Consider the following 12885-nt stretch of genomic DNA (forward strand, 5'->3'; position numbering starts at 1 on the left):
CAAGACAAAGCAACTCTGGTAGACTGGTATCTAATTCATCACCATAAACACTTACTCTATTCCTTAAACATTTACTCAATCTATTAACAACACACATTAGCAGCAGTGTGTGCTAATTCAAGGTGCACTGCAGCAACTCACCAAGGCTTCTGCAACACCACCTTCCAAAGCTATAATCTCTGCCATCTGGAAGAATGAACACAGCAGATTCATGGAAACACCACTATCTGCAAGTTTCCTGCCAAGCCACAGGCAGCCTTAACAAAGAATTATATTGTCACTCCTTCACGGTTACTGAGTTAAAAATCTGGACTTCTTTCCGAATAGCATTGAGGAGCTGACTAAACCACATGAACTACGCCTGTTCAGGAAGATGGCTCACCACAAACTTTTTAAGTCCAATGAAGGACATGGAATTCATAAGGATCTTATGTTTGATGCTCACATCCTCTGAGTAAATTTTAAAAAACCATCATTCTATGTACCATATTTAACATATTCCATGAACAGTGTGGCAAGAAAAATTATTTTAGACTTCTATTTCTTTGTGCATTCAATTATTTTATTGCCAATCAGCTTCAACCTTTCCTAACAAGGTATTTTTCCCCAACAAAATAAAATTGACATTGGATAGCTCAAATACAGATATTTATCCCTCTTACATGACAATACACAACACAACAAAAGCAACTGGTCAGAACCAATCACTATTCAATCAAATTAATAAGTAAAGTGAGTCCTCAGAACAATCAACTGCAGTTTACAAAAGAAATAGTGCTTCTTCAATAAGAATTTATAACACTTTTTATGGGATATTTTTCATTTAATAAAATAATCATTTGAGGTTATTTACAATGTAAACATGTATGTTGTTACATTGATTGATTTCAGTACACCATTAAAAGATTTGGTCATATTTTACAAGCTTTTCAGTTGGCACTTCATAGATTTTTGCTCTTTTTAACTTTTCAAAAAAAGGTTTCAAAACTTAGACCAGTGGAAACTTATTCATTCAAGTTGACGGATCAGTTAATTCTTAATATTTGGCTTGTACTCAGATTTCACATCTTGGAGGCTTTGTCTCATCTTATGTTGAATTATTTACGCAACCAATAATCACTATCCACAAGGACAGAGAAGCAGACACAAGGGAATACCACCACTTCCAAATCCTTCTATTTCCCCCACACCCCCATCCCCAAAGTCATTCAAATTTCAAATTGGAACTATAGTCCTGCTCCTTCACCATCAAATCCTTGCTCCCAGCATTGTAAGTGCAACTGCACCAAATAGACTGCAGCAGTTCAAGAAGGCAACTCTCCATTACCTTCTCAAGGGCAATTAGTGATGCACGCTAATTGGTGGCCCGGTCAGTGAAACCCATATCACGCGAACGAATTTTATTAAAAAATTAATTTAAAATATTAGGACTGCTTTCCCCATCATTTACCTTCTTACGTTCTTTTTGCTCACGGTGTTTGCGAACTAGTTGGCTTCCTTTTCGGGAGATTATTGCCATATCCGATGTGGCATCTTTCACAGGAATTACTGGCTCAGGCTGTCAGCACAAAAGTTAAACATTAAAAATTGAATAATATACAGAATTATACAATAAAGTCACTTATTTATGTGCCCAAAATGTCATCCAGTATGCCCCAAACCCTTGTCCTTACCCATAGTCAACATTTGTTTCCCCTTCAAGTACATTATCGATTCCTTTGCAAGTTTTTATTAAATCCATTTCTAGCAACATAGGAGGCACTACATTCCAAATTATGATAACATGCGTTCTTAAAGAAATTGTCCTCTGGTTCTTTTGCAGATCACTTTAAAACTTTATCTTCTACTTAACAACCATTTGCCATAGGAAATAGTTTTGATTCCATCAAAATCCTTTTTGATGTTATTTTAAGGGGAGCAACACCAGCATTGCAATTTGTACATATTGAATTTCACATTCTCCAGTACCACTCTGTCATATCTCCGCTACACCATTCTTAAAGTGAAGTGCCCAGAATTGGATGCATTACTCCAGCTGCGGCCAAACCAGTAATATAAAAGGTTTTAACACATCTCCTCGCTTGCTTTTGTTTATAAAGCTGCAGATCTCATTTGCTTTTTACCAGCCTTTTCAACTTGTAGGTACACTCTCAGGCCTCTCCATCCCTGCATCCTCATTAAAACTGCACCATGGCATCTAATATTAGTGTTATTTCCAGTGTATGGTCCAACCAAGAAAAATCAAAACTGATGATCACTTCACAGTCTGACATGTTTGACTATTTGTTCATTTCATTTAAAAGCATTCCAAAAAACAATTAGTTTCAAGTCAACCTACCTGTTTTGTAAACACAATTCGTCCATCCAAGAATGGTGGAACTAAGTTGTGCACCAATAAGTGAACTCGAGTTGCATTGTCCTCTTCAAAATCTTCAACAACTTCCAGACGCTGAACCACACCACTGGTTAGCATTCGATTAGTTTCCCATCGCTCATTATCCTACAAACCAATAATTTAACAAGCATAATCAACTATTTCTTGAAAGTACTAACAACCAAGAATATTTTCCAAAGCTGAACTGGTAAAGGTGCAAATGACATTGTGGAAAATTGCTCAAGTCTGTCCTGTACATAAAAAGCAAGACAAATCCAACCGAGCCACTTACTGCCCAACCAGTCCACTCTCAATCATTAGCAAAGTGGTGGAAGGTATCATCAATAGTATTACCTGCTCACTGACACCCAGTTTGGACTCACCAAGGCCACTGAGCTCCGGACCTCATTACAGCTTTGGTTCAAACATGGAAAAAAGAGCTGAATTCCAGAGGTAGGGTGACTATAACAGTCCTTGACATAAAGGCCACATTTTTTTTTATAGATATTTTTATTAGAAATTTAACATTTTTACAAGTTTACAAAAATAAACAAAACTCTCAAATATAAACATTGATATACAATTAAATCAAATAGCCAAAATTTAACAAAAGAAGAAAGAAAAAAAAATACCGAAAAAGAAAAAAAAACTCAACTACCTACTAATCTAACCTATAACTAACCAGAGTGTATATTTAAGTCTTTTACATGCTCGGAATGTGTTATCATCAGATGTAATAAAACCCGTATTCGTACGGGATTCCTCTCCTAAGGGGCCCCGGACCAGCCAGGTTTGTAATCTCAATTAAATAAAAGCCATTGTTAGGATAGCCGAGATATCTGTATTTATATAATTCAAAAAGGGCTGCCATATTTTATAAAATAATTCGGTCTTTCGGTGCACCATATTTGTAAGGAAGTCAAGGGGAATACATTCCATAATTAATCTGTGCCAATGTGAAAGTCCAGGAGGGCCCTCAGCCACCCAGTTCACCAAAATATTTTTCCTTGAACAGAAAGAAAGAATAGAAAATAGTCTCTTCCCGTACATGTCCAGGGAGGGAAAGTTCGAAAAGCCCAAAAGGAGAGATACAGGGTCCACTTTAATTTCCGTTCCTAAAATTTCTGTCAGGGTACTTGCTACTTTAGTCCAATATCTACGGATCTTATGACAGGTCCATAGGCAGTGTACAAGAGTGCCCACCTCCATTTTGCATTTGGGACACATTGGAGATGCTCCTGCCTTAAATTTTGCCAGTCGAACCGGTGCTATATGGGCCCTATGAAGTATCTTCAGCTAGATAGCCTGGGTTCTGTTACAGATAGTAATTCTTCTAGAGTTTTCCCAAATATCATTCCACGTTTCTATAGAGATTTCTAGTCCCAAATCCTGATCCCATGTTTTAAGCAGATTATCCATATCTCCCGATACTTCATCATGTAGTAAATGATAAATAGTACTGACGGAAGATACCCCCACTGGTCGTAGGACACTACATTCTCTATCTAATTTATAGAAACTATCTAATAACGTAGTCTTCTTCTGTATATAATCTCGAATTTGAAGTATCGAAAGAGGTCTCCATTGGGTAATCCGAATTTCTGACGCAGCTGTTCAAAAGACATCAGGACCCCATCCTTAAATAGGTCCCCTAGACATGAGATACCCCTGGATCTCCAGAGTTTAAAAGTGGCATCTGTAAACCCCGGGTGGAATCCCCATGCTCCCACTATAGGTGCATAAGGGGATGTTTTATGTGAATTGCCCTCATTTTGCCGCATTATATTCCAAGCCTTAACTGTGTTTAGTATTATAGGGTTTTTACAGTGATCTGTAATGATTTTCCTCTTGTCTGAAAATAAAAGGTTAATAAGTGGGTATTTTACTTGAGAGGCCTCAATGTCCAACCAGATTGATTGTGGATCAGACAAGACCCAATCAGCTATGTAACTTAATAGGGAACTTAATTGATATTTCCTAAAGTCTGGGAAGTCCAATCCTCCCCTTGTCTGTGGAAGCTGTGGGGCCGTCTATGATTCCAGATAAAGGAACCCAGCCAGCCATATAATTTACATAGAGCCGTCCTCGGCAGCATCACCGGAAGCATTTTCATAGGATTTGGGGGACGGGGCAGGACATTCATTTTGATTAGTGGTATTCTACCCAACCAGGAAATTGGAAGGTCTCCCCATCGCTGGAGGTCCTGTCTTATCCTTTCCAGTAAATGCACAAAATTAGCCTTATACAACTGACCAAATACTGGAGTAATAAAAATGCCTAAATATAAGAAGCCCTCCAGGGACCAACGAAAGGGAAAAAGGGATCCGTCCACTAAGTGGGGTGTCATAGCAAGGCCACCCATTGGCATAACCTCCGATTTTGAAAAATTAATTTTATAGCCTGAGAATGCGCTAAATGTATTAATAACTTGGATTAGGCGAGGTACGGACATCAGAGGATTACTGAGGAATAGAAGGACATCATCTGCATAAAGGGTAATTTTATGTTTACCTGTACCAATCCTCGGGGCCGTTATATTAGGATCAGCTCGTATAGCTTCTGCTAGTGGTTCAATTATTAGCATAAATAACAATGGCGAGAGGGGACATCCCTGACGGCAGCTCCTACCCACACTGAAGCTATCCGAACCTAATCCATTGGTAACCACAACTGCTTTGGGATCACTATACAATGTTGAGACCCATTTGGTAAACACCTGTCCAACGCCAAACCTTTCCAATGTGTAAAACAAATATGACCATTCAACCCTATCAAATGCCTTTTCCACATCTAATGAAATTACTACTCCTGGTATCTTTCCCAGATGGCAGGCTTGAATCATATTCAAAACCCTTCTAATATTATTGGATGATCTACGGCCCTTAATAAACCCCGTCTGATCCTCCTTTATAATATGTGGCAGTACCCTTTCTAGTCTCAGTGCTAATGTTTTAGAAAGGATTTTAAAATCTACATTTAGCAAGGATATTGGTCTATATGATGTACAATCGTCTGGATCCTTTCCTTTTTTCAGGATAGGAGAGATATTTGCCTCTTTCAGCGAAGGCGGGAGACAGCCCTGACTATATGCATAGTTATACATGTCCATAAGTGGACCAGCCAATATTTCTGTAAATTCTTTATAGAATTCAGCTTGAAAACCATCTGGGCCCAGTGCCTTACCACTCTGAAGTTGCCTAATTGCATCAAGTATTTCTTGGACTGTTAGAGGAGCATTTAGGACCGAAACCAGTTCCGGAGTTAGGCCTGGAAGGTCAAATTTTTTAAAAATGACTGCATCCTCCTCGTCCTATCTTCACAATCCTGCGATTTATATAACTGAGGATAAAATTCTCTAAAGATCGCATTAATCTTTTTATGATCATGAGTCAGTATGCCCGTACTTTCCTTGACAGACGTAATAATCTGAGGGGCCTTTTTTTCTTTGCAAGAAATGCTAAGTATCTACCCGGTTTGTCGCCATATTCATATAACCTTTGTTTTGCAAATAATATTTCCCTCTTAGCCGTTTGAGTAAGCGTAGTGTTTAGAGCTGTCCTAAGAGCCGTAATCCTTTGCAATTTAATAATAGGTCTATCAGTGTATGCTGTTTCAGCTGCTTTTAAGCGAGCTTCAAGCAGACGCTGTTGTTCTCCCTTCAATTTCTTCTGGGTCGCTGAGTAGGAGATGATCAAACCTCGCGTGTAAGCTTTGATGGTCTCCCACATCATTGATGGGTTGCTAGCTGTACCTGAATTAATTTCTAAACAAGTTTTAAATTCTTGAGAGAAGTACTTTACAAATTTACTATCTTTCAAGGGAAGGGGTCCATATGCCAATGCCGACTGGATGTCCCATTGTTCCTCGCCTTAGTTTCCATATATACAGCAGCGTGGTCGGAAATTGCTATACTACCTATATTACAGGATGATATAGAATTTTTAAAAATCGAGGGGCAAAAAACATATCAATTCTAGTATGACATTTATGTGGATTGGAGTAGAAAGAAAAATCTCTGCCCTGTGGATGAAGACATCTCCATACATCTACTAATCCTAATTCTTTGTTCAGATCCATCAATTGTCTAGATCTGGGAGATATTCCTGCAGTACTCTTGGGAATCCTATCTATTTCCGGATCCATAATACAATTAAAGTCTCCCCCTATAATTGTATGATGGGCACCAAAAGCCATCAATTTTGAAAAGGCTTCCGTTATAAATTTAAAGGGGGTGCCGGGGGGCAAAACAAATTTAAAATCCCATATTCCTCTCCATTTATGAGGGCTTTAATCGAAATATATCGTCCAGATTCGTCTTTTATCTGCTTTAGGATTTTGAAAGGGAAATTCTTCCAAACAAGAATAACAACTCCCCTGCTTTTTGAGCTAAAAGAAGAAAAAAAGGCCTGATCAAATCCACCCTGTCATAATTTCAAATGTTCTTTATCCGACAGGTGTGTCTCCTGTAGGAGAGCTATATCAACTCTTTCCTTCTTAAGATTTGATAATATTTTCTTCATTTTGACTGGCGAATTACTCCCCTTGACATTCCAGGTGCACCACTTAACCGACTGATCAACCATAATCATCTGGGCAAATCCGAGACCCCTCGGGAGGGGAAACCCTATCCAGAACATCCTGAGCATAGAGCATATAAAATTTAGAAAAATAAAGCCTCTCTAATACACTCACACCAATACAATAAAAAACTATTTCTAAATTAAAAAAATATAAAACGTATCTAAGTGGAGATTTTTCCCCCTTGTTCCCAGGGGGTGTCACTTCCTCTCCAAAAGTCCATCATATCCTCTCCCAACCAATGCCCCACCCTTGGCCCAGGCACTCCTCAATAAAATGAGGAGAATTCAGATATAATACAAAGCTAGAGTTAACAGTGAGCACCCTACCCCCACCCATACTAACACCTGGATATATTTGGTAATGTTAATACCATATATAAACATTTTAACTATAAAATTACAACCTCAACAAATAATAATTAAATATACTAAGACAAAATAACAAGGGAGAAACAACCCCACTCCTAAAGACAGAGGTAAAATTGAATAAGGTAACCACCTCCCCCCCCCAACATTAACCAAATCCCCCAGCATATATATATTACATATATATACATATATATACACACACACACATATACATACATCCCACATATATACATAAAATAATAAAAGAAAAAAACCCCAAGGGGGGGGGGGGGGGAGAAAATCAAATCCCTCTCCCCACCCCCCATGGTAATATTAATCAGTAAAGTAAGAAAAAAAAAAGGGGGAATATAAACCAAAGTGGGGGGAAAGGCAAACCAACATCCATTATGTCTTACAGCTTATCTAAGAGAGTCCAAGAATTCCTTAGCCTTTTCTGGCGATCCGAAGTTATACACGGATCCTTCATGGTTAAAGCGTAGCGTCGCTGGGTAGCGTAAGGAGTACTGAATATTTAAGTCCCTTAAACGCTTCTTCGCCTCGTCGAATGCCTTCCTCTTTCGGACCAGAGCTGGGGAAAAGTCCTGGAATAACATGATCTTGGATCCTTTATAGATCATAGCTTGGGGGTCTTTTCCAAGATTTCTAGAGGCTTCTAGGAGTATCTGCCTCTCCTTGCAGCCGGAACAGGACCGGGCGTGGGCGCTGGTTCGAGCCGGGCCCGCGTATTGCGACCCGGTAGGCCCATTCTACCCTTACCTGGCCTGATCCAGCTTCCAGATTTAAAAGCTGTGGCAGCCACTGCTGGAGGAATGCTGTAAGCTGGCCTTCCTCTTCCCGTTCGGGAAGGCCCAGCAAACGTATATTTTTTCGACGACCTCGAGGTCGTCAATGTAATTCTCGAAGGTCCGGACTCACTGTTCGAGAGTCCGGACCCAATCCACGGCCAATTGCGCTGTAGTTTCGGAGGTCGCGGCCTTTAGCTCCGCCCCTCCGACTCGACGCTCGATTTCTTTAATGTCTCGGTCGTGCTTCTAACCTTCGAGAGTGAGTCCCATCGACTTCGGGACTCCTCGATAAAAGCGTCGATCTTCGTATCCAGCTTGGAGATCATCTCCACAAGGCTTGTTACTGTAGGTAAGTCCCCCGGGGCGGCTGTGGACGCCTCTGCTGCAGCTGGAGAGGGTGGGGGAGGGGTTCCTGCTTGCTGAGAGCTGCGTGCTCCCTTCCCTTTGGTCATTTTTACTAAATATGAGACTGTTTAAATGTAATACTAAGCAACTAATTAAATTAAACAGCTATTATGAATGATTTGGTGAATGTGATGGGGGTGGGTGACCCACTTTACCCAAGACTTGGGAAGAGCACTATAGACTCAGACTTGCTGGGTCGCCGCCATCTTGGATCCCCCAATGCCACATTTAACCGAGTGTGGCATCAAAGAGCTGTAGCAAAACTGGAATCAATGGGAATTGGAGGAAAACTCTCCACTGGTTGGAGTCATAGCTGGCACAGAGGAAGATGATCTTTGGAGGTCCAATATCTCAGCTCCAGGACATTCCTGCAGGAGCTCATCAGGATAGTGTCCTCAGCCCAACATCTTCAGCTGCTTCATCAATTCCTCAGTGACAAGGTTAGAAGTCACCAATGATTGCAGAACGTCAGCACCATTTGACTCCTGAACCAGTCAATGATCAAGTGCAACAGATCTGAAGAATATCCAGGCTTGGGCTAACAAATGGCAAGTAACATTCACATCACACAATGGGTAATGACCATCTCCAATAAGAAACAATCTAACCACCACTGCTTGACACTCAATAGTGTTACCATCACTTGAATCACCCACATTCAACAACCTGGGGGTTACCATGGACCAGTAGCTACAACAGCAGCACAGAGACAATAAATAACTCACCTCCTGACTGCCCAAAGCCTGCCCAGTCTCTACAAGCACAAGTCAGGAGTGTGATGGAATACTCCCCAATTGCCTGGATGGGCGCAGTTGCAACAACATAAGACACTCGACACCATCCAGGGCAAATGAAGCCTGCTTAACTGGCACCATATCCACAAGAAAGTCTCCCTCCACCACTGGCAATCAATAGCAAGTGTTTACTATCGACAAAATGTGCTGCAGAAATGGACCAAAGATCCTTAAGATAGCAGTTCCAAACTCATGACCAGTTCCATCTAGAAAGACCAGGGAAGCAGATACATGAGAACATCACTACCTGCAAGCTCCCCAGCACGCCACTCACCTTGGAAATATATCACTGTTCCTTCAGGTTGCTGGGTCAAAATTCTGGAATTCCCTCCCTAAAGATATTGAGGTTCTTTTATGACACATGGACTGCAGCTCACCTTCACCATCTCAAGGGTAACTAGCGATAGGCAATAAATGCTGTTCAACCAGCAATGCCCACCTCCCACAAGTGAATAAATGAAATGAGAAGGGCACAACTACTATGCTTTTGAAACAAATTGTATCACTACAAGAATCAATAGCTGAGAAGATTTGGTCAAATAAAACCAAAGGATTCCAAGATCAAACACAGTTCTTCTATCATTGCTAATTCAATAAAATTCAATGATCAAATGTGGTACCTAGCATATGTTCAGCTGCTCCATAATTTAATAGTGTTGAACCATTCATAGTGCAAAATTATCTTAAATTATTAAGGATTTACATTAAACAAAATGTTAAAACAGATGGAAAGTTACAAGGAAACCACGTGTATCAAATGATACCATTTGTTTGAATTTAGACCCAGGCTTTGTATCACTTGAACCAACTCTGCAGTTAAGTAACAATTCTTATCATGATTCCTTAGGATTCAAGTTTTACCACTGCATTTGACAGAAAAATGTCTGGTCTGTTTTCAGAGAAGTGTTGAACAATAAAGATGCTTCTCAACCTTTCTGTATTTCAGTTTCATATTTCTATCACAAGAAGCCAGAAGCAATCAATTTGGAATTTCTACAACAAAAATTTGCAGTCATTGAAGTCAACAAAAAGAAATCTCTGAATAACAATGTAAATACAATATCTATTATTTCTGGACTGGAACTATTTTACATTACTACTGCTATACGTTTCAGATTATTGCACTACTTTGATTTCTTTTAGCAGGAAAGCCATGGAATGAATATCAAGCTAGTCCTTTCAGTCAGCATTAGTTGGCTCTACTAAACTGGATTGAACTTCTTGAACTTGTACTTGTAAGCGACATAGCAAGTACCTACACATGGTGTACAGTGAACAAAACATACAACACAGAACAGTACAGCACAGCACGAACCCTTGGGCCCTTGACGGTGTGCCAACAACCTTTTATCCTACTCTAAGGTCAAACTAACCTATATACCCTTCATTTTACTATAATCCATGTGCCAATCCAAGAGTTGCTTAAATATCCCTAATGTATCTACTACCACCGCTGGCTGTGCATTCCACGCACCCACCATTCCCTGTGTAAAGAACTGACCTCTGACATCTCCCCAAAACCTTCCTCCAATCACCTTAAAATTATGCCCCCTTGTGATAGCCATTTCTGCCCCGGGAAAAAGTATCTGACTACACGTTATCTATTACTCTCATCCTCTTGTACACCTAATTCAAGTTAACTCTCACCTTCCTTCACTCCAATAAGAAAAGCCTTAGCTCCCTCAACCTTTTATAAGACATGCCCTCCAGTCCAGGCAGATAAGTCTCCTCTGCACTCTCTCCAAAGCTTCCACATACTTCCTATAATGAGGTGACCAGAACGGAACACAATATTCCAAGTGTGGTCTAACCAGGGCTCTTTGGAGCCACAGCACAGAAGGCCTACTGTGTGGAAACAGGCCCATCGGCCCAACAAATCCATACCAACCCTCCGAAGAGTAACCCATCCAGACCCATTCCCCTACCTTATTAGTCTATATTTCCCCTGACTAACGCATCTAACCTACACATCCCTGAACACTATGGGCAATCTAGCTTGGCCAATTCACCTAACCTGCACATCTTTGATCTGTGGGAGGAAACCAGAACACCCAGAGGAAACCCATGCAGACAGAGGGAGAATGTGCAAACTCGACACAGTCACCCGAAGCTAGAATCAAACCCGGGTCTCTGGCACTGTGAGGCAGTAGTGTTAACCAATGAGCCGTGCCATACTGTGCAGCATAACCTCACAGCTCTGAAACTCAATCCCCCTGCTAATGAAGTTAAAAATCACACAACACCAAGTTATAGTCCAAAAGGTTTAATTGGAAGCACTAGCTTTCAGAGCGCCGCTCCTTCATCAGGTGGTTGCACTCCGAAAGCTAGTGCTTCCAATTAAACCTGTTGGACTATAACCTGGTGTTGTGTGATGTTTAACTTTGTACACCCCAGTCCAACACTGGCATCTCCAAATCATGCCTGCCAATGAAAGCCAACACACCATTTGCCTTCTTAACAACTCTATCAACTTGGGGGGCAATTTTGAGGGATCTATGACATGGACTCAAGATCCCTCTGTTCCTCCACACTGTCAAGAATCCTGCCTCTAACCCTGTATTCTGCATTCAAATTAGACCTTCCAAGATGAATCACTTCACACTTTTCCAGGGTGAACTCCACCTGCGACTTATCAGCCCAGTTCTGCATTCTGTCAATGTCCCGTTGCAACCTACAACAGCCCTCCATCAACCTTACTGTCATCAGAAAACTTACTAACCCACCCTTTCACTTCCTCATCCAAGTCATTTAAAAAATCACAAAGAGCAGAAGTCCCAGAACAAATCCCTGCAGAACACCATAGATCACGAAGCACAAGGGCAAATAGTTTCCATCTACCACCACCCTCCACTTTCTATGAGTCAGCCAATTCTTTATCTAGACAGCCAAATTTCTCTGTATTCCATACCTTCTGACTTTCTGAATGAGCCTACCATGGGAAAACTTATCAAATACCTTCCTAAAATCCATGTATATCACATTCACTGCTCTGCCTTCATAAGTGTGTTTTGCCACATCCTCAAAGAATTCAATAAGGCTTGAGAGGCATGACCTGCCACTCAAAGCCATGCTGATTATCCCTAATCAAACTATGGTTTTCCAATGATAAATCCTGTCTCTCAGAATCCTTGGTAATAATTTGCCAGGAAGGGCTTATACCTGAAACGTCAATTCTCCTGCTCCTCAGATGCTGCCTGACCTGCTGTGCTTTTCCAGCACTACACTCTCAACTCTGATCTCCAGCATCTGCAGTCTTCACTTTCTCCTAATTTTCAGGATTATCCCTATTCCCTTTCTAGAACAAGAGAATAACATTTGCCACCCTCCAATCACCTGGTACGACAGTGGACAGCGAGGACGCAATGATCATAGCCAAACATACAACAATCTCTTCCCTCACTTCCTGTAGTAACTTTGGGTATATCCTGTCTGGCCCAGGGGACTTATCTGTCCTTATGTTTTTCAAACTTTTCAGCACATCCTCCTTCTTAACATCAACCTTTTCTAGCATATCAGTCTGTTTCACACTGTCCTCACAATTGACAAGGTCCCTTTCAGTAGTGAATACTGAAGCAAAT

The 12885-nt window shown here is 40.8% G+C and overlaps 1 protein-coding gene across 1 annotated transcript in view; it reads right to left on the reverse strand.

Moving 5' to 3' along the window:
• Positions 1 to 12885, reverse strand: part of dhx38 (DEAH (Asp-Glu-Ala-His) box polypeptide 38) — a 136799-nt gene that overhangs the window by 93813 nt on the left and 30101 nt on the right. Inside the window, exons 9-10 of the mRNA XM_043706699.2 lie at positions 2339 to 2500; positions 1451 to 1558 (exon numbers count right to left, since the gene is read on the reverse strand). Of these exons, the coding sequence (XP_043562634.1) occupies positions 1451 to 1558; positions 2339 to 2500 (270 nt within the window). The remainder of the gene's footprint in view (positions 1 to 1450; positions 1559 to 2338; positions 2501 to 12885) is intronic.

The sequence above is a fragment of the Chiloscyllium plagiosum genome, unplaced genomic scaffold, assembly GCF_037043375.1.
Source record: "Chiloscyllium plagiosum isolate Xiang-an unplaced genomic scaffold, Cpla_swu_hap1 HiC_scaffold_17, whole genome shotgun sequence".
NCBI lineage: Eukaryota > Metazoa > Chordata > Chondrichthyes > Orectolobiformes > Hemiscylliidae > Chiloscyllium > Chiloscyllium plagiosum.